General features: G+C 41.3%; 1 protein-coding gene and 2 pseudogenes across 1 annotated transcript; all 3 read right to left on the reverse strand.

Annotated features, from left to right (window-relative positions):
* Positions 1–4,266: 4,266 nt before the first annotated feature.
* Positions 4,267–6,098, reverse strand: LOC149821373 (pentatricopeptide repeat-containing protein At5g59600 pseudogene; annotated as a pseudogene).
* Positions 6,099–8,996: 2,898 nt separating this feature from the next.
* LOC149821374 (thaumatin-like protein pseudogene) lies at positions 8,997–14,832 on the reverse strand (annotated as a pseudogene).
* A 2,883-nt stretch (positions 14,833–17,715) lies between these two features.
* LOC149821375 (thaumatin-like protein) lies at positions 17,716–22,899 on the reverse strand. Its single transcript, XM_089981942.1, has 2 exons — positions 22,841–22,899; positions 17,716–18,397 (listed from the first exon to the last, which is right to left on the reverse strand). The coding sequence occupies exons 1-2, from the start codon at positions 22,897–22,899 to the stop codon at positions 17,716–17,718; spliced, it is 741 nt and encodes a 246-aa protein (XP_089838068.1).
* Between the last annotated feature and the right edge of the window lie 518 nt (positions 22,900–23,417).

Here is a 23,417-nt window from a genome sequence, read left to right on the forward strand (position 1 = left end):
GGAGAATGATCCCTCATACTTCCTGATTAGTCAACGGTGCCGTCCATGAAAGATACCTGTGCGATCCGAGTAGAGTTTCACCACTACCTGGTCCCCAACACAGAACCCAGTAGGACGATGTTACTTGTCTGCGCACTTCTTCATCCTCTTGACCACTTTGTGTAGAAATGCCTTCTCCAACTCGGTCTGCTCGTGCCAATCTCAAACAAACTGATAGGCAAATGATGGCTTTCACTTCTCCTGTATGGCTAGAGTATGCGGGGTCAGCGACTGCTGTCTCATGACTATCTCGAATGAGTTGTAGCCTGAAGACTTACTCTTCTGAAGATTGTAGCAGAATTGGGCCATGTCTAGGAGTTTTACCCAGTCCTTCTGATTGGCGCTAATAAAGTACCTGAGGTATTGCACCAATAGTCCGTTGATGTGCTCTGTTTGCCCATCGGTCTGTGGGTGAAAACTTATTGAAAATAGCAGATCAGAGTCGAGTAGCCGAAATACTTCACGCCAAAATTTGCCCATGAAGCGAGCATCATGATTGCTCACATTGTTTCTTGATACACCCCAGTGCTTCACCACATGCTTGACGAATAGTTCTGCCGTCTTATTTACATGATACTTTTTAAAAGCTGGGATGAAGGTGATGGTATTTAGAGAAACAGTCCACCACCACCAGGATAGAGCTGAAGTCATCTACCTTCGATAAGCTAACAATAAAGTCCATGAAAATGCTTTTCCAAGGACGCTCTGGGATAGGTAGAGGCTCAAAAAAGTCAGCAATCTTTTGGTTGGTCCCCTTGTCTTGCTGGCAGATGAGACACGTTCGCACATACCCCTCCATATCGTCTCTTATTTGCGGCCAATAGTAACCACGCTCAATGAGTGCTAAGGTCCACTCCTGACCTAGATGACCTGCTTATAAAGTATCATGACACTCTTTAAGTAATTTGTGGCGAAGGCTTTCCCACTGCGGCATGAAGATGCGTACTCCTTTAGTCATAAGGGGGTCGTCCCGTAGCCAGAATCACTGAGTCTTTCCCGCCTGCGCCAGAGAGACAATGTGTTGCTCTATTGTGTCATGTTGTATTTTTTCGCAGATGCAATCCAACAATGCGCCCTCCAAGTGAACTTCAGAAGGCTCCACCTGCACAACCGTCAGTTCTGCCTTGTGACTCAGGGCGTCAACGACAATGTTAGTCTTCCCCACCATATACTCCAAAGCGAAGTCGAAATCAACTAAACACATTTGCTATCGAGCTTGCTTGGGTGTCAGCTTCTTCTGCGTTTGAAAATAGCTTGTGGAGACGTTGTCTATCTTGATAATGAACTGGGCACCCAGAAGATGGTATCACCAGATCTTGAGGCAGTGCACGATGGCCATCATTTTACGCTCGTGCACTGTGTAGTGCCTCTCCGCATCCTTTAGCTTTCGGCTCTCATAGGTAATTGGATGACACTCCTGCATAATAACTCCATCGATGGCGAAGTCTGAGGCATCTGTGTGAACTTCAAAGGGTCTGGAGTGGTCCGACAACCGCAACACTGAGCCTTCTTCAAGCTGTCGAAGGCGTCTTGGCAGGCTCCTAGCTAGAGACATACCTGATTCTTTTTTAAAAAATCCTTGAGGGGTGCAGCAATGAGGGAGTAGCCTTCGATGAATCGCGGATAATAGTTGGCGACCACAACTCTAGTACTTTAGTTGGCGAATTTTATTCCTGGATGACTCTTATCTTTTGCTCATCCATGAGTAGCAAACCACACCCCACGACGTGGCTAAGGAAGCTGATCTCTTCCTGGCCGAAGAGACACTTCTCTCGCTTGACATAATAGTCATTTTCCTTCAACACCTGAAACACTGTTTGCAAGTGTCCGACATGTTCTTTCATGCTGCTGCTGTAAATTACGATGTCGTCGAGATAGACTACCACGAACTTGTCTAAGGATAAAATATCTTGTTTATCAACATCGTGAATGTAGCTGGAGCATTAGTCAACCCGAATGACATCACTAAGAATTCATAGGCACCATAGCGAGTGACACAAGTCATCTTGGACTCATCACCATCAATAATCCTCACTTGCCAGTAACCCGGTCATAGATCTAACTTTGAAAAGATAGGGGCACTGCCTAGCTGGTCGAACAAGTCCGCTATTAGTGGCAACATATACTTGTTTTTCACTGTGACCTTGTTCAACGCACGATAGTCTACACATAGCTATTTAGAGCCATCATGCTTCACTTGAACGAGTACTGGGCGCCAAAGGGTGCTTTAGAAGGATGAATAATGTCTGCCTCCAACATCTCATCCAGCTGCATGCACAACTCCTTCAATTCAGCTGGTCCCATGTGATAAGGGACCATGACAGAGGGCTTTGGTCCAGGGGTCAGCTCTAACTTGTGGTCGACCTCGTGTCTCGGTGGCAGACGCTTCGGCTGTTCTAGAGGCATCACTCCCTGAAACTCAGTCAATAGTGGGGCAAGGGTTGACGACACTGCTGCTTCCACCTTTCCTTCTTCGATGCACACGACGACTAGGAATGTCTGATCTCCACGCTTGATACCCTTCTTCAATTACATAACAGATAACATTAAAGACTTACCTCCAAGAGTAAGACACAATATCGTGTGCAAAAAGTTTGACCTCATGATTGTCAACGAGTTGAACTTTGATGACATCATCACATTCTGGCTGCGAAAAAATTCTATGCCCAAAATTATTCTGAAGTCGTCTAGGGACACCACTGAGAAGTTGGCTTTGCCGGCCCAACTTCCAATTTGGATAGCCACATCCCTTGCTTCACCAAAGATTGTCTTGGCCTCAGAGTTCATCGTATTGATGGTCCTCTGCTTTGGCTCAGGCTTCAAGCCCAACCGCTCCACCTCTTCCCGTGAGATGAAGTTATGCATGACCCTCGAGTCTACCATTGCCGTAGTAGGCTTCTCATTCGCAATGACTTCCAGATACATGAGCTCTTTGCTAACCGACATGCTCTCAACTGTGCAACTTCTAACTATGTTGATCGTCTGCATAGCTCCCATCCTTGGTTGCATGACCTCGACGTCACTACTCTTCGCCTGCACTGCATTGGCCTGCCCGTCGTCCTTCACGAGGCGCTTTGAACATTATCTGACAATATGTCTCTCGCCACAGAACCAAGAAGTCACAACCATCCCTTTATTGTCGTTATTGTTGTGTTTTTTATAATTTTGCTTCCTGTCAAAATTGTGTTGGGTCGACGACTCACCTTTATTGTCGTGCTGATCCTCCTTCTTGCTTCCGTGGTTTGGATTCTTCCCAACTTTAGTCGATGGAGTGAAGGACTTGTATTGTGTATCCATTAGTCGCTCGGCTGTCACATATGCATCTTCCAAAGTCTGGAGATTGCTCATTTCCACTTCGGATTGTACCCAAAGTTGTAGTCCGATAATAAACCAGTTGAGTTTGTCTTCATCCGATATATTGGGTACGTCTAGCATGAGCTTCTGGAACGTCCTGATGTAGTCTTACAAGGCTCCAGTGTGCTTGAGTTCTGCCACCATCCGATAAGCTTGGTGTTGTGCATTCCTTGGCATAAAGTAGTTTCGTAGCTCACTTTTGAAGGTTTCAAAGGTATCAATCAAGTAGTTACCCATTTGCATGTCGTTACGCTTCTGTCTCCACCAGGCTATAGCATCTCCGTTGAGTAGAGTTGTTGTCGCATTCACCCTAAGGTCTTCAGCCAATACATTCTGAATGTCCAAGTAGTCTTCTACCTAGAAGAAAGTTTTCTATGTCCTTGTTATCCCTTAAACCATTAAATTTAGCTGGCCTCAGCATATCTATCTTTGATAACCTATCACTATTTTTACCATTGAGGGTAACTGTTCGTTGTAGAGTGCGGTTCTTCAACTGAAGCTCCTCAACTTCAGTCGGGGTAGTCACTGTTGTAGTCAACGAAGTAACATGTCCCATCAGCATGTTTACCTGCTCTTGCAGGCTCGTCACCTCATCGTCCAGTCCTCCGAACTCAACTGCGCGTGAAATCGCTTTCTCATGCAAAATCACATCAGCCACCAATCTGTTGACGGTCACGACCATCTGCTCATGGCCCCGAGATGAACCCATCTCTTCGGCCTCGGCAACTACTTTTTCTTTGGTGCTCCGCAAGTTGTAACGGTGCGCCATGATGTCTTATTCACAAATCGTGGCTTGTCAGCACGTCTCTCGACACCGACTCTTGAGTCCCTTTCTCAACTCGAAAACAGGCTCTGGTACCACCTGTCATGATCCTACTTCTTTAATAAGCCAGCGCGACGCGACAGTTCTTCTGATCGCTTGCTTGCAACAATGAAAACTTTGATAACTGAAAGTACAAGAAAGTGAGAGAATAAAGAGGGAGAGAAATATCAATCACTCGAAAACAATCACAACGAGGGTGAACAAAAGAAAGCTCTTCGCATTTACATTCATTCACATTTTTGCCCGAAGGCTCGTTATAGTTCAGATCTACGGGCAGACCCTTTAGGGTATTTTTCAACCTAAACCAAAGTACATGGATGGCCCAAAGAAAGTTGCAAGTGACTCGACACTTTACATCAAAACTCAACCAAAGCAAAACAAACTTTAGACACAACTGTACAAAATAGGTCACAGGGAATAATCAAAATAATTCAATTTAACAATTATTGGTAAACTTTGGGCCACTTGAAAGAGAACCTTGCTATTTTTGGAATAACAAATATGCTGTCAATTATCAAAAATGAAAAGATCCACTTACATTACAGTGACTAAATTATATGCCAATTGGATGATAAGTTTTCTTTCAAAACTTCTTCATACATGCATCCAGCATGCTCAAGCTCAACTGCATGCTGGGGGAGGGGTGTGTGTGGAAACCTCAGAAACAACTATTTTCTGACATCAAAAGTAAACATTTCAAACTATGGAAAATTAAAGTTGTAGAAGAAGAATACAACTGTTGAAACCAAAAAATAACTTGTGGGATCATGAGACCAGTTTAAATACTAGAGTCAAAATCAAGGATCGAAGTGTCATCCATCTTCATACCAACTACATCCAGCCTTCTTTCTTATCCTTTTATTTTTCATCATCTTCTTTACATCTGCTGCATCTCTCCACCTACCTGCATCTGCTAGTATATTCGACAATAAAATGTAGTTTCCAGAACCATCGGGTTCAAGCTCAAAGAGATGTGAAGCTGCAATCTCAGCAAGCTCAACATTACCATGAATCCTGCAAGGACCAAGCAGAGCTCCCCAAACATAAAAATCAGGCTTCATTGGCATCTTTCTGACAAAATCATAAGCTTCCAACAGCATCCCAGCTCTCCCAAGAAGGTCCACCATGGCAACATAATGCTCCATTCTTGGCTTTATGCTATGCATAAGCTGCATGGTTTTAAAATATGTCCGACCTTCATCTACAAATCCTCCATGGCTGCATGCAGTGAACAGCATAGTAAAAGTAATGTGATCTGGAATTACACCCTCACCTTGCATCTGATCGAACAATCTCAGTGCATCAGCCCCATGCCCATGCATTGCATATCCATATATCATGGAATTCCATGACACTTTGTTCCTTTCAGGCATCACGTCAAATACTTTATGAGCTTCAGAAATGAACCCACATTTTGCATAGACATCAACAAGAGAACTGCTAACTAAAACCGCTTCTGCAACTCCTTTAACTAGTAACCATGGATCTCCTTTCCATGTTTCATATTCTCCAAATTTGCACAAGCTGGCAAGAGACCACTTATAGTTACTGAGGTTGGCATAAAACCAGACAGTAACATTCTACAAAATATCACAAATGCCTCGCCATTGAGATGATTCTGGGAAAAACCAGAGATCATAGCTGTCGAGGAGACAATGTCTGGTACAATTCCATCAGCCTGCATATCACGAAACGAAATTAAGGCCGTAACCACATTCCCCATCTGAGAGAATCCCACAATCACCGCATTCCAAGTGACTGAGTCAGGCTTAACACCCGAAATCCTCATCTCTCCAACCAACTTCAGAGCTTCCTCAGCCAACCCATATTGAGAATAACTAGAGACCATGGTGTTCCATGACACGAGATCTCTCTGAGACATCGTATCAAACACCTGGCAGGCATCTCCCAGACACCCCCATTTTGCATAAATATCAACCAAATCGCTATCGACAAAAAGGTCAGTCTCAAATCCAGAACTCCTAATCAATTCGTGAATCCTCTTCCCAGTTTCTACATCAGAAAGATTAGCACATACCCTCAACAATCTGGGGAAAACGTACTTATTTGGTGCAAACCCTTCCCTTTGCATCCGATCAAACAATTCAAGCGTGTCTTCCAATACCCATGACGCGCATAGGCACCAATCAGAACTACCCAAGATGTTAAATTCCTCTTACGCATTTCATCAAACACTTTCCTGGCATCCAGAATTCTGCCACATTGACAATAAAAGAGGATGAGTTTGGAGCATAAGTAGCTTGATTTCTGCAGTCCATTGACCACTATGTGAGCATGCAGTAGTCTACCTGCACTCACCAACCGAGTGCCCGGGAAAATCTGAAGGTAATTCCGCAAGACTTGGAATTGATATGGTATGACCGATCTGACGATTGAATTGGACAGTAGAATCTGGAAATGATGGTGGGTGTGACGAATTGTTTGCAGAAGATGCTAAAAATTCTTGGTGGTCGTTGCATTCTACGAATTCTACGTCATGGGGCACGTTCTTCATCCTCATCTACAATTTGTAGAGAATGCCCATGAATTCTGGTAAGGTGGTGAATTGGATTCCAAGAAAAACAGCACATTTGACGCTATTTTGAACTCCAAGATTGGATTTTCATCGTAAAATAGCCAACAAAGAAGTGTTTGGTCTTTTCCCTCTTTTTCTTTAATTTGAAAAAGTTCTCTGGGGATCGTTTGGATACCTTGATTTGAATACTACTGAAGTTGGATTCCTAGGCCATCGAATTCCTGAACTTGGATGTGGTAAATTTTATTAAGATGGTGCAGGATTTTGAACAATACCTGTTTGGTTCGGATTGTAGAGGTAGACTTTGGGAACTCGTGGAATTTGTTAGAAAGCAAAATTCAGATTCGGAAGCTCGAAAGATTGGAACTCAATGTCACACGGACACGGATGCTGACACGACCACGTGTGACAAGTGCAAATGGATCAAATTGGCCAACACTACAAGTGGTAGGGGACCCGGGGAGAAGATGCTAACCCCTTCGTCCTAGTTTTGACTAGGGGTGGCAATCGGGTCGGGTTGGCGGGTTGGCGTGTCAGCATACCTCAACCCGAACCCGACCCGTTTATTAAACAGGTCGGCTGTGGCAAACACGAACCCGACCCGTTTAATAAACGGGTAACCCGACACGACCCGCCAACCCATTTAATAAATGGGTTGGGTCGGGTAAACGGGTTTTCAGGTTGGCGGGTCAGGTTGGCGGGTTGACGGATCGGGTTGGCAGGTTGGTGGGTCGGGTTGACGGGTCGGGTTGGCGGGTCGGGTTGACGGGTCGGGCAGACGGGTTGGCGGGTCGGGTTGACCCACCCGCCTAACCCGTTTATTAAACGGGTCAGCCGGGTTGGCGGGTTGGCATACCCCCAACCCGAACCCGACCTGTTTAATAAACGGGTTACGCGGGTCGACCCATTTATTAAACAGGTTGGCTTAAGCCCAACCCGAACCCGCCTAAGAGGCGGGTTGGCGGGTCGTGTCAGAAATTGCCACCCCTAGTTTTGACTCCTACTGGGTGTGTGAGTGCCTTTAACTGATGGGCTCCTAAGGGCTTGGGCCTCACCCGGGGTTTACTTCGCAGGAGGGCGGGTTCATTAAGTGACCCGGTTCTCAGCAAGGGCTCCTTGTCATACAAAAAAGACCAAGATCTAAATGTTGGTCATGTAGATCTGAGTACAACCCCAATATGATGTTATTTGAAATCCATGTCTAAGAATAATATGTCAGATTTGGATCAGAGATCTAAATAAATCCAATCCATTTGGAGCCCTAGCATTGGATGCTGGTTTGTGAGATTTTATTTCACAAGTTTATTAGTCTTCATAGGCCACGTCGATCCGTAACAGGTTCATGCTTAAGAGCAGATCTTGGTTACTGTGGTTTCTTTATATATTGATATGCATTTGGCCTATCAATGAAATGAAAATCCAACTTGAATTATTATTTGGTTGGGAAGAGCATACCGATCTATGGTACACTCAAGTTGGCAAAACAAGTGGTCCAGATTTGTCTCCTCTCAATAAAAGAAAAACAAAAGTCTATATTTTGCATGTCATGTAGCCAGTATTAATGCAAACAGGGGTGACTGACTTTAAAAAAAAATGCAATTAGGGTTGTTAATGGGTTGGGTTTGGTGATAAATAAGGTCTGACTACAATCTGGACCTGAAGGGTCTGATTAATATATGGAGCCAGGCATGGTTTGTGAAATTTGACCCAACCCGAGTTTCAACTAAGATTCATAACTTTTCAATGTAAAAAGGATAAAAATATTATTTTACCGTGTACAGTCCAGGTCTGATTCATGTAATCCTTATAAGATTCGGGTATGGTTTCTCTTATGGCGAGTCTGATTGAACCTGAGTCCAGACCGGGTACTAGTATCTCAAATCAGGTATGAGTCTGGTTTCACCTGGGTCAGAACCAAACCCAACCCATCGACACCCCTAAATGCAAAGGTTGTCATTTGTACAGCGTCAGGTGGAAAATCATACAAGCTGAGATTTGATGAGCTAGGAGAGGAATTTGGCATAGGGATGCAAACCGTTTGGATTTCAACCCCAAAATACATTGGTGAGTCTAATCCCTTCCGACCCGTTTTGCAAAATCCTCTTCCTGAATCCGACCCGTTTGCAACCTTAATTGGACCTCCCTCCAAGAGAGAGAGAGTCACGAAGAATCAAAACGCTAGCTAACACCATATCATAAACTAATAATGACTAAGTTTGGCAACAGAAACAGCCTTGTTTGTAGCTAATGAGTAGAAGGGCAGAAGGTGAGGATGTACGTTGGAGCCATGCACGTGAAGAGACTAAGAGGCATCATCATACGCATAGCCGTAGGCCCTTGGGCAGATGGCCTTGAACATATTAGAGAAGAGAGTAGCCTTGCAACTCTGCGGCTTAGAGTACCCTCCCCTGCTGCAATACTTGTCAGTTTTCAAAGCCAAGCACGCACTCTTGCAACCAACTACCCTGCTCCCACGCCTCACAGCAAACGTAGTTGGGCAGCACGAGTTCAAGACAGCCATGCACCCAGCAACACTGCACCCAGACCCACCTCCAACCAGAACCATGCTCACTGGTAGGTTGAACCCACCGACCAGGCTCACGTCGTAGTAGTGCAGAGGCAACTTGTCCGTGCCAAACATTGCCTCAATGAGCGTCGCAGGCAGCACACCACCGACGCCTTTGCACTGCATTAGGCTCGTACCGTCTCCTGTTTCACACACTCCATGCCCATTCTCATCGAAGCAACAACCTTAACGCTTCTGTTGGGGTTAAAACAGACGTACTGGGTCTCCCCACAAGTGTGAATCGATGAAAACAATAAAGCAATGACGGTGGAAAAAATAAAACCAAAACAAACCAATAGCAGAAACAAAACAGCACACAACGATTTACATGATTCCCTATCAACTGAGGTACATCCACGGCGACCAATAGGTTAGCAACTTTCACTTTCTTCAAACAAAGATTACAGAGTGGCCAAAAAGCATAAGTCTTACAAACACACAAGGTGTAACGAAATGAACAAGAAGATATACCTCATTGAGGAACAAAAAAACGAATTATTTGAAGAACTAGCTTGACCAAGCTATCCTGAAAGAAGTGCAACAACACTTCTTGCTTTTATTCACTTCACACTCTTTCGGTGTCCTAAAAGAGTTTCTCACCCCTTTTCACTCTCTTCGGCTTCTTCTGCTTCTTTTTATTACTCTCATCCATCTTTTAAATAGAAGATGAGACCCGCATTTAATGTGGAAGACTAAACATCTTGCACAACTTATAATGAGCCTGAAGCACATTAGCATAAATCACTATCCACCTGAAGCCACAAATCGTTATCCAATAACTACTACAAATCGCTATGCAGCGATACCATAAATCATTATGCAGTGATACCACAAATTGCTATCCAGCGACTACTATAAATCGTTATGCAGCGATACCACAAATCACTATGCATCGAGTACTGCAAATCGCTATTCAAGTTAAAGCACTTCTTCGCCAAACCGTTATCGACAAATTGCTGATCCTCAAACTCTAAACAGTTGAATCGTCATTCAGCTGATAGGACTTCTACAAATCACTATCCAGCGAATACAAAACTCGTCCTCAAGAAGATCAGGCATCGTGCTTGGAATTCAACAACGATATTGAATGTGCATCAAACCAATGGATCCCACAAAGAAGGGAAACCCAACAATTCTCCCCTTCCCGACTTATGTGGAAGCTTCTTCCATTCCTGCTAGAAATTGACACTTCTCATGCTTGTCCTTGGGCAATGACTTGGTCAACATATCTGATGTATTGTCATAAGTATGCACTTTCTCCAATTGCAGTAATTTTTCATTCAAAACATCTCGAATTCAGTGGTGTTGAACATCGATATGTTTTGATCTTGAATGAAATGAAGAATTCTTACTCAAGTGAATCACACTCTGGCTATCACAGTGAAAAACATACTCTTTTGCTTCAAGCCCAACTCTTGCAAGAATTTCTTCACCCACAACAATTCCTTACTGGCTTCTCTAATGACGATGAACTCAACTTATACAGTAGAGAGAGCTACACATTTCTGTAATTTCGACTGTCATGCAACTGCTCTCCCTGCAAAAGTAATCAAACACCCAGAAGTAGACTTTCTACTGTCTACATCACCAGCCATATCAGAATCTGTGAAACCATCAAGAATAGGTTAACCCTTTCCAAAACACAGGCTCAACTTTAAAGTGCCCTGAAGATACCTCAGAATCCATTTCACTATTGCCCAGTGTTCCTTCCTTAAATTTGACAGAAATCGACTAACAACTCCAACAACATGAGCTATATCTAGTCGAGTACAGACCATAGCATACATCAACGAACCTACTACTAAGCATAGAAAATTTTTTGCATCTCAATTTCTTCTTCATCATTTGCAGGACATTGACTTGAGCTAAGTTTGAAATGGCCTGCAAGTGGATAATTAACAAGCTTTGCTTTGTCCATGTTGAACCTCTCAAGAACCTTTCTGATATACTTTTCTTATGATAATCAGATCAACCCATGTGATCGGTCACGAACTATTCTCATCCCAAGAATCTGCTTTGCTAGACCTAAATCTTTCATGTCAAAGGTCTCACTCAGCTCCAACTTTAACTTGTTTATCCTGCTGATGTCTTGGCCCACAATCAACATATCATCCACATAAAGCAAGAGAATGGTAAAATTACCATCTGAAAATTTTTTCACAAACATACAATGGTTTGTGGAGGTTCTTGAATATCCATGCTCAGTCATAAAGGAATCAAACTTCTTATACCACTGCCTTGGTGCTTGCTTTAATCCATACAAGCTCTTCTTCAACTTGCAGACTATGGTTACTCCATATAAATTTCTTCTTCCAAGTCACCATGCAGAAATGTAGTCTTCACATCAAGCTGTTCAACTTTCAAATTCATGCTTGCAGCTATACCCAACACAGTTTGGATGGAGGACATCTTTACAACTGATGAGAAGATTTCATCAAAATCAACTCCTTTCTTTTGAGCAAAACCTTTCACTACAAGACGTGCATTGTATCTAGGTTGAGAGTTGATCTCATCAGTCTTCTGCCTGAAGACCCACTTATTCTTCAACACCTTTTTCTCTTTAGGTGTCTTTACCAGATCAAAGGTATGATTCTCATACAATGAATTCATTTTTTCTTTCATTGCCTTAAGTCACTTAGTTTGGTTTTCGTCCTCCAAAACTTTTTTAAAAGTTTTTGGCTCACCTTGATCTGTAATCATCACATACTCATTCGATGAGTATTTCGTAGATGATTGTTTCTCTTTGGTAGTCCTTCTTATCGGAGTCTGAGGAAGTGACTCTTGGGGTGTTGGCTCCTCCTTGATTTTTGACTTATCATATCCTTCCTTTGCATCATTGTGAGAAGGTTGCATCTCCTCCACAAAATCCTGAATAGTCGACGCATCAAGGGGATCTAAGTCAACAAGATCACCTTTACTGGACTTTGATGGCTTAGACTTACCAATGTCTTCAATGGTCTGATCTTTCAAAAAGACAATATCTTGACTTTTGACTACCTTCTTATCAACAGGGTCATAGAGTCTGTAGCTAAATTCTTCGTGTCCATAGCCAAGAAATATGCATTGTTTGGCTTTTAGATCAAGCTTAGACCTTTCTTTCTTCAGAACATGAACAAAAACTCTGCAGCCGAACACTCTTAAGTGTTCATAGGAAGGTTCTTTCCCTATCCAAACTTTCTCTGGAACATCTCCCTTCAAGGGAATAGAAGGAGACAAGTTGATAAGATCAACAACTGTCCTCATTGCCTCACCCCAGAAAGATCTTGGCAATTTAAAGTGTGACAACAGACATCTGACTCTCTCAAGGATGGTGTGATTCATTTTCTCAACAACCCTATTCTGTTGAGGTGTCATCCTCATAGTCCTTTCATCCTTGATGCCATGATTGGTGCAATACTGATCAAATGATCTAATATATTTACCACCATTATTCGAGCGAACACACTTTAACTGCCTTCAGTTTTTCTTTCAGTCGTGTCCTAAAAATGTTTGAATATATCTAGAACTTGGTCTTTAGTTCTCAGTGTATACGCCCAAACTTTCCTAGAGTGATCATCAATGAAATTCACAAAGTACAATGCACCACCAAGTATCTTGACCTTCAAAGGTCCACAAGCATCAGAATGTACAAGATCTAAAACATGAGATTTTCTAGATGCAATGCTTCTATGGAAAGAAACTCTATTCTGTTTACCATGGAAGCAATGAACACAAGGTTCCAAAGATGTACCTGTTGCACCCACCAGGAGCTCTTTCTTAACTAGGACTTGCAGTCTCTTCTCGCTCATATGCTCGAGCCTTATATGCCATAACTCTGTGGATGAGCCAGTCTCCACAACATTCACAACACTCTTGCAGATCTTCGCTTGCAAAGTGTAGAGGGAGCAAGTCTTAGTTCCTCTTTCTACCACCAAGGAACCCTTGGTTAACTTCCACCTTCCATCACTGAAGGTGTTGTTGTAGCCCTCATCATCCAATTTTTTGACAGAGATCAGATTCAATCGGATGTCTGGTACATGCCTCACATCTTTCAGCAACAATTTGCAGCCAACTTTTGTTTCCAAGCAAATGTCGTCAATGCCAACAATCTTCGACACATCTTCATTTCCCATTTAGATATTTCTGAAATCACTTTGCGAGTAGGAAGTAAAGAAATCAGCCTGTGAGGTAACATGAAATAAAGCTCCAGAGTCAATAACCCAATCAGTCTCTTGACCGATCAGATTAATGCTAGTGCCATCATAGATAACCATGAGCTCTCTATTTGTGATTGCGGTTGTGGCACTCTGCTTTTCTTCTGAGCTCTTCTCTGTGCTCTGCCCCTCGAACTTGAGCTTCCTGCACTCCCACTTCATATGCCCCTTCTTGTGACAATAATAACACTCGACATCTTTCTATGAGCTCAAGTGTGAGTGGATTCTGGATTTGTCATGGTAGTGCAGAGCCTTGCTCTTACTCCTGCTTTTCTCTCGATTTTCAATCACAAGTACTTCAGAGGTAGAAGAACCTGATGACTTTCTTTTCGTCTCTTCATTGAGAAACAAAAGAATGAATGATCTAAAGAACCAGCTTGACCAAGCTGTCCTGAAATAAGTGTAGCAACACTTCTTGCTTTTGCTCACTCCACACCCTTTCGGTGCCCTAAAAGAGTTTCTCACCCCTTTTCGCCCTCTTCAATTTCTTCTGCTTCTTTTTATTGCTCTCTCATTCATCCCTTAAATAGAGGCCGAAACTCGCATTTAATGTGAAAGACTAAATGTCTTGCACAACTTACAATGAGCCTGAAGCACATTAGCACAAATCACTATTCACTTGAAGCCACAAATCGCTATCCAGCGACTACTACAAATCGCTATGTAGCGATACCACAAATCACTATGCATCGACTACTACAAATCGCTATGCAGCGATACCATAAATCACTATGCAGAGATACCACAAATCGCTATCCAATGAGTACTGCAAATCACTATTCAGGTTAAAGCACTTCTTCGCCAAATCGTTATCGACAAATCGCTGATCCTCAAACTCTGAACAACTGAATCGTCATTCAACTGAGAAGACTTCTACAAAATTGCTATCCATCAAATACGAAAATCATCCTCAACAGGCGTCATGCTTGGAATTTAGCAGCGATATTGAATGTGCATCGAATCAATGGATCCCACAAAGGAGGGAAACCCAACAACCCCCATATCTTCACTGACCAGCCCTGCGTTCAGTATGACTTGTTCGCCAATACCCAAGTGAAAGCCGCCGGTTCCCGGTGACGAACACCAGGCGCCTCCGAGTATGCCAGGTCATACATTTTCTTTGCAGTTCACGAGTATCAGCTCTATCCCATTTGCATCACATTGCACAAATACTTAAAATTAGCTAATTAACTGCATATGACATTCAATATTAAGGAAACATGTAGTGCAAATATCAATGAAATGTAGATTGCTTACATGAAGAAAATGAATTGCAGAGCAAGAGGAAGAAAAAGTAGAGCAGCGGAGAAAGAGATGGCATTGTTGGTGTTTTCTCAAGTTTGTTTTGCAGGCATTTGAGCGAAATTGATGTAGCATGTGATAAAAAGGGTGGAAGAGTAGTGGTGTGTGTCAATCTTTGTGGCACTTTGTTTATCATAACTACCTTCAAGCCGTATTGCCAGTAAGCACAGGGAACATGGGAGGTGCCTTATAACTTTATCCCAAACTATCTATCTATCTATCTATATATATATATATATATATATATATATATATATATATATATATATATATATATATATATTGCATCCTTAACAGAAATATGTAAACCAGCAAAATATGAAAACTGACATACATGTTCATAGGTTTTTTTATTTTTATTTTTAAATTTCACAGTATGGATGTGATCTAGATGTTTTGTTTTATAGAAAGAGACTCTTAGATAATCCGCTTACAATGTATAAGAAAGATCTTTTAACGTTTGAAAATCAACTGCTTAAATTTTTCATAAATATTCAAGCACACAAGCATCTGCAGGGTTAGATTTGCAAAAAATCCTATGAAAAACTCAGCTCATACTAGTTTATATATTTTGCTGGTTTACATACTCCACTTTCATGTATATATATATATATATATATATATATATATATATATATATATATATATATATATATATATATATATATATATATATATATATAAAGCAAGAGAGGAATGAAAACCTACTTATTAAAAAACATGCCAAACCTACCCACCACACGTTTTATTAGATTTTTTGTGTTTTTTTTCAAAATTTTAACTCTACAGATGTGATTTATATGCTTATTTTTATAGGAATCAGTTCTTGGAGCATTTCCGATGCATGGATAGGATTTTATAAGTTTCAAATATCAATTTTCATAAATTTTTGAGGCTCCAAATACCATTTTTTTCTATCTAAAATTCATGATCCAAGTATTGATTTCTAGTAAATCAATCATGCTAAACACATCTGTACAATCAGAATTAAGAAAAAAAAAACATCAAAATTTTTTCATTATAGTGCAGTAAAGTTGGGAGAAAGAGTAAAAACGTGGAATGTGGTGGGCCTTATACTGCAGTAGATTAGGATATTAGAGAAGGCATGTTTTGAAACATATTTTGATTGGAATATGGATTGAAAAAGATGGTACATTTCCAACTCATGGATCCACGGTCAAGTGTTAAACTCAGATTGCTTTGTTGTGACTATTGTCATTTATACTGTATAGTTAGTTTCAGCCCAAAGAAGTGTAATATTTTTTTCCCCAAAGAAACGTAATATTTTTACATGATTAATTAGTGAATAAAAAACATTTTTTCTTTTTGTTTTCTAGTTTTCACCATTAAGATTTCTCAATGTAGATAGGAGTGCTGGTGGATAGAGAATGAGTGGAAAGGTTTGTGTCAGATGTAGAGGCATAAACATTAGATGGATTCATAACCCGATCCAAGAATTTGTTGGGTCTGAGTACTCTTTAATTAGTGGTAGGGATGTCAATGGTACTGGTTTGGGCCAGATTTCTTTTTTTGAAAGGCAAGCTGGGGTTAGGCAGACCCCTACCAGTTATACAACTATACCGTTGGTTGGGACAGATTTGGTAACTCTCTTCTGGAACGGATCGATTAAACAATGTCAGCTAAGTACTCATAAATATCCAGGGTGAGCAAATGGGGCGATCCGGCACTGGCCCGGACCTTTTTTTGACTTAGCTAGGCTGGGCCACGACCTGGTCAAACTGTCTAAAAACCACAGCCTTGGAGCATACCAGCTCCATTTTTTAGACTGGATTGAATCCAGTTGATAGTCTGGGTCAGGATGGGGTCTAAATCCTGGCCCAGGCTCAGCCGGAATAGGCCCAGGCTTGACCGCGGGCCACATGGCCCAATGCTCATCCCTAAAGGGAACTCTTGAGCTGGTTTCTGCATTTCATCCTTCAAATGCCTTACCTACATCCTCTAATGGGCAGGACCCATCTGAGCCCACATTCGCCCCTATGCTAAGCTGGTTCTGTCATTCAATTGAATCTAAAAAAAAAAGTGGAAATTGTACAATTGAGACACTGGCCTTTGTTATTTCAATTTGCCTCTTATCTGCCCAGGAATTTGATACAATATCATCAAAGGAACCAATTTCAGAAGCTTGGGAGGATCCTCCAATATCAGATGTGACTTAGCAAGTATATATGGATCGTTAAACCATTGCTTTATTTTAGTAAAAAAGTTGCAATGGTGTTTGTCCAAAAAAAAAGGAAGGGTCCTACAGCCTCATCTTTTTTCAAGAAAGAAGATGCATTTGGACTCCCTGGGGATAAGGGGCAAGCCCAAGGCCAGGACTGCGACTGTAAGTATCTGTTAGAGCCAGCACGACTAGGCCTTTGATCCTGAGGTAGGTTTCTCTCTCTCTCTCTCTCTCTCTCTCTCTCTCTCTCTCTCTCTCTCTCTCTCTCTCTCTCTCTCTCTATATATATATATATATATATATATATATATATATATATATATATATATATATATATATATATATATAAGTTGCATTTGAAAACAGATGGGCCCTTGAGATCAAGGTTGGTCCGAGCCCTGCTGCTAAAGCCAGCCAGACCTATTCCTAACACACATGCACATAAGGAGAGAGAGAGAGAGAGAGAGAGAGAGAGAGAGCAACTTTTTTTCAATCATCATGGAGCCTTATCTCAACTACATGAGGTAGAAGTTTAATTTCTCGATTCCTTCCTGTCTAGAGCTGCAACTTCGGCCACCTTACTGTTTAAGCACAAAAAAATTTGTTCTACTAAACACTAGGCTTAAATAATTTTTTTAAAAAAACTACTATTTACACAACTAAGAAATTTGAAATAAGTTGGTAAAGTGACCACCAATTGCTCTATGGATCAAGTTTAAACTAATAAGGACTAGGAGGGCAGAAGGTGATGAGGTACCGGGGTGCCATGCACTTGTTAAGACTAGTGGAATCATCATATGCAAAGCTATAAGCTCTAGGGCATATGGCCTTGAAGAGATTGGAGAAGATTGTAGGCTTACAAGTATTGGGTGTAGAGTAGTTGCCCGTGCAGCAATACTTAGACATGTTCGTGGCCAAGCATGCACTCTTGCAACCAACCACCCTCCCCCCTTTCTTCACTTCCATTGATGATGGGCAACACACATTCAAGTCATTCTCACATGAAGCCACACCACACCCAATGCCACCCCCAACTGGAACCATAGAGATTGGTAGGTTGAACCCATCCACCAAGCTCACATCATAGAAGTGCAAAGGTAACTTGGGTGTGCCGAGTGTCATCTCCGCAACCGTCGCCGGCGGCGTGCCTATGGCTCCATTGCAATGCAGTTGACCCGAACAGTCCCCTGTTTCGCACTCGCCGTGGCCTTGTTCATCAAAGCAGCACCCTTGGCGGCCCCATATCCTCCCTGACCAGCCTTGTGGCACATTTAAGATGACTTCCTCACCAAAGCCCAAATGTAGGCCACCATCTGCTGGTGTGGCATGCCCAGCACTTCCCACTATGCCAGGCCAGATGCTCTCCTTGCAGTTGTTCACTAATATGAGCTCTACCCCATCTGTAACAATTCAAATAAACTCGCAATTAAACACATTTTTCACTATAATATAGGAAAGAATGCATAAGGCAGTCATGACAAATATCAAAGAGTCTTCACATTATATGCAGCGCGGCGTGGCACCTCTGAGAGCCATCAATCTTAACATTTCTTGAGATGGGTTTGGGTGTCCATCTCGAGAAATGTTGAGATAGATCCGCCCTGCTGCAGGACCAGCATGCAGCTACGCCGCATAAAAGATGACATCATAGCAAAAAAATGTAAACTGATTACATGAAGTTAGTGAATTGCATAGGAAGAGGAAGAGCAAGAAGAATGGAGAAATTGACAGCATCTTTGGTGTTCAAGAATGGTTGTTTGTTCATCAGTGTGGTGGATGCATTGTGATATATATAGAAAGAAAGCTAGTGGACATTGGACTCACATTTTGGGGCCATCCAGAAATGCTGAAATGGTATGCCAAGTATGAAAAACGCATTTCTAGGAGATTTAGTGTTTTATAATGTAGCTTTTGCTTTACAACAATTGGCATATATTCTTTGCTTCATTTGTGGGCTGTCCTACCTTTCATATACCTTGAGACTGACAAGCAATTCATGGCTTTTGAGAGAGAAGAAGAGAGAAATTTTATTTGTGGGACAACCTTTTGCATCTAATTTCATAAAAGGCCTCATATTTTTAAAAAAATTTATTTATAATGCGAACAAATCACACCCAACACAAAGATCTGATCATGTTGGCTCAGCCTGTCATACCTACGATCGTCATGTTAGTGGCGTAAAATTCCGAGGCTAGGACCCCTGCCACAGGGGCCTAAGCTGAGCTTGGGCTTATGCAAAGGGATGACGTACCTTGACCACTCATCTAACGGCCAAGGCCCCATCCACCAGGCCAAACCTTGATATTGGTCTCTGTTTTTCTAGAAACCGCAAAAACTCTGCCTACTCTTTATCATTGACCATTAACTCAGGTTAAATCTCTGTTAAAATTGAGTCAAATGATAATAGTGCCTACCTTTCTATGATGGTAAATAAGTATTTTTCAACTTCAAGGGCAATATTTCACATACCAAAATTTTCTCTAAAGGATAATATAGAAAACACAAAAGAATTATGCATCCAAGGATGTTCGAAGTAGGGGTGGGCAACAGGCCGGGCGGCCTCATGGGCCAAGCCGACCCGGCCCTCCATGAGCAGGGTTTGGGTCAAGGTTTTAGGCCCGAGCCCATTAGCTACCAGGTCAGCCCAGTGTTACCGGGCCAGCCCTATGGGCCTGAGCTATCTATTAATTTTTTAATAATATAAAAATAAAAAAATTAACTAATTACATAGTAACTTGGTAACTATTACGATTTACCTAATTAGTTGCATTAATTTTATGAAAACTAGAAAGATAATTTGTTGGGTACATGGAAACTTGTTAATTATTACTATTTACCTAATTAGTTGTACTAATTTTATAAGAATTAATTTATTAATTTTATTAAAAAAATAACCTACAAATGAGCCTAGACCCAATCCAAGATACTAATTTTATAAGAATTAATTTATTAATTTTATTAAAAAATAACCTACAAATGGGCCTGGACCCGGCCCGCTTGGGTCGGCTCACAGACTGATCTTCAAACCTAAGCCCGTTAAGAACCAGGCCAAAACTCAGCCCATTAGTAAATGGGTCGGGCCATCTCCAGGCCAGGCCATACTTAAAACCCAGTGGGCCAAGATCGGGATGATGCCCAGCCCTAGTTGGAAGTTAACCTCATGTCCTTATTTGGCAGTTTTTCAAGAAACTTGTAGTGCATATTAGGAAATTTAGGACCACTTTTGGAATTAGGGACAAAATTTAACCTCAAATGGAACTTTTTCCCTTTATTATTCATTAAGGTGGTGTTGGTGAAATCAGTGTTTTCCCCCCATTGGTAATCTTGTTGAAGTGAGCATTACTTGCCAAGACTTTTTAGAAATGTATCATGATCCTTAGAATTTTTAGAAATGACCTGATCTGCTTCCTTCTGTGGGGGCTTTATTGAACTATGTAGCAGTTGGGAGTAAGTTAACGGTTAAGCTTCAATCCATTGAGGCTATGACAAAATCTATTAGCCCTCATATGATGGCACATTATGACTAGTATTTCTTGGGTGGCGTTGGGAATCATTCTTTCTAAAAGCTTCTGTCATGGTGGTAGGGAATTGGTTGGCTTTGAATAAAGTATTGGAAATCCTCATCATGACCCAAACAAGTAGCTCAAAAGCATGGTTGGCAATGGTACTTTCCCATCCCAATCCATGTGCTTTTTTCTTTTTTTGTTGAAGATGAATCCCAGAGACAACAACGTAAAATCATAAGGTAAGGTTCCTAATCAGAGGCAGACAAATGGTGCACTGAGAGCTATATAGCACTCGGTCTAACATATATTAATTGGACCAAATCAGACTCTTGAGAAAAATTTACTAAGAACCTGTTTGGCTTCATGTAACTTTCATGGGAACTTGTTAAGCTGGCAATTCTTTTCTTTTCAATTACCACCACAGGATCCGCGAAGGAAGATTCATCCTGCTCGTTATCTAGCCTAAAAGAAGAATCCAGATCATATGAAGAAGCACCAGCATCGCATGTTCAAATGAAATGCTTCTCGAGCTTAGTCATCATAAAGCCGGATAAGAATAATTATGTGCTTTGGCTCTCTCAAATTCTCAAGTTTGTTATTGGTTCGTATCCTCCTCCATTACAGTACGTCGTTCAAGGTGGTAAGTCTATTGCTAACCCTGAATACCAGACGTGAAACAGATTAGATTAGTTAGCGCTAAGCTGGATTAAAGCTACAGTCACCGAGAGAGATTCTGTTTGGCAAAATTATTTGTATGACTACAACTCAAAGAATATATATATATATATATATATATATATATATATATATATATATATATATATATATATATATATATATATATATATATATATATATATATATATATATATATATATATATATATATGATTTGCTTGTAAGTAGAATCAAAATCATATGTTACTCTTACTGCTTCAAACATATTATATCTTAGAGAAAGAATATATATATGACTTGCTTGGAACAATAGGTTTGAAGAATTGAAATCATGTCTTACACGACTGCTTCAAACATAACATTATCAAAATTTGAAGGAGAATAACTTGAATATGTAATGTTTTACAGGAGCATTGTTGGTGCACTACAATATGCTATATTTATTCGAACAAACATCTCATATTCTATCAATAAAGCCTGCCAATTTATGCACCAACCTACTACTAAACATTAAACCTTTGTCAAGAGAATATTGGGCTATAACAATAGAACAATTAATTTTGGGATGAAGATTTCAAAGTGTAATATCAAGTTGCCTGCATATTCTAATGCAAATTGAGCTAGTTGCCCTGATGATCAAAGGTCTATGAATGAATATCGCTCTTTCTTGGGAACAAACTTGTTAACATCGAGTTCTACCAAACAACATATTGTGGTCAGGTCAAGCAAAACATAATGCAAGGCTTTAGCTTAAGTAGTATCTAAATTGGCTTGGATTAAGCAATGTTTACAAGAATTAGGTCTCCTTGTTCAAACACCAATACTCTAGTATGATAATTTAGGTACAACATACCTTGCAACTAATCCTTTTTTTATGCCAAACATGTTGAAATATACTTTCATTTTGTTAGAGAAAAGATTGTCAGGAAGAAAATTAAAGTAAAATTCATAAGTATTAAAGAACAATTGGCAAATATTCTAAACAGAGCACTACCTGAGCCAAGATTTGCAAGTTAGGAAGCAAGCTCAATCTCATTGAAATAGAGATTTGCTTGAGGAGGCATGTAAAGATAGTGGATATGAAACTGAGTTATCAAGAAAGCTCAAAACGTTAAGAAATTGCCAGCCTCACGATCTTTCTAAACCAAAGGAGATTGTTTCTAATTTCTCACAAAAGAAACTCCTCTATTGTTATCAAGTAATTCCCAAATTGTAAGAGTTGTGATCCCCGAAGTAGTAACAATTTGCTAAATAGTGGAAACCTATCTTCTCTCTGCATATAAGGAGATAGGAACTTGTGGATGTAGGTATTCAATATTGAACTACGTAAAATCGTTGTGAATTGTGAGTGTTAAGTGTGAGGTTCTTGTGTTTTTTATTCCTTTCACATGAACCAAACAAACATCAAATCATCATAGTGGGAAAGTACTGTGCCGACACAAGTGAGCCTCATCAATTCTTTTCCACCACCTACCACTTTTCATGTGTGAATCTTTTCAGTTTTTTTTTTCATGACGAAGTTTCCCACTGAAGCAAGTAATCTACAGGTGGGGTGACCGATGCCCAAGCCTTTGCAGAGACGTACCACAAGTGAAAGGCACCCGCATACCTAGTGGGGAGTTGAGCCTGAGATGAAGGAGTCTCTTATGAAAGCCTTTTCATGAGAAAGCTAAGTTGACGGGATATTTTAGAAATATATATGTGCCCCTTATGCTTCTCATGAAAGGTCTTTCCCTTCCATGGGAATGAAACAAATGTGGAACAAGATCAGCTCATTTTGAAAATGAGCGTTAGGCTCATCGGCCATTTGTTATGAGTTTCGGATGGACACCACTTAGCCTGCCTTTTGGGTAGGGGTGGCAATTTCTGACCCGACCCGCCAACCCGCCTCTTAGGCGGGTTCGGGTTGGGCTTAAGCCAACCCGTTTAACCCGTTTATTAAACAGGTCGGGTTCGGGTTGGGGGTATGCCAACCCGCCAACCCGGCTGACCCGTTTAATAAACGGGTTAGGCGGGTGGGTCAACCCGCCAACCCGTCTGCCAACCCGCCAACCCGACCCGCCAACCCGTCTGCCAACCCGCCAACCCGCCAACCCGACCCGCCAACCTGACTACCTGCCAACCCGATCCGTCAACCCGCCAACCCGACCCGCGAACCTGAAAACCCGTTTACCCGACTCAACCCATTTATTAAATGGGTTGGCGGGTCGTGTCGGGTTACCCGTTTATTAAACGGGTC

This window comes from Nuphar pumila, chromosome 12 (genome assembly GCF_984573655.1).
Source record: "Nuphar pumila chromosome 12, dmNupPumi1.hap1.1, whole genome shotgun sequence".
Lineage (NCBI taxonomy): Eukaryota > Viridiplantae > Streptophyta > Magnoliopsida > Nymphaeales > Nymphaeaceae > Nuphar > Nuphar pumila.

Excerpts from the sequence above, each read along its gene's own strand:
- LOC149821375 (XM_089981942.1), bottom strand. The coding sequence starts at position 22,899 with ATGAGAAGCATAAGGGGCACATATATATTTCTAAAATATCCCGTCAAC. Across the intron at positions 18,398-22,840 it reads CCCGTCAACTTAGCTTTCTC|AGATGGGGTAGAGCTCATAT; the intron begins ATGAAAAGGCTT and ends TTGAATTGTTAC.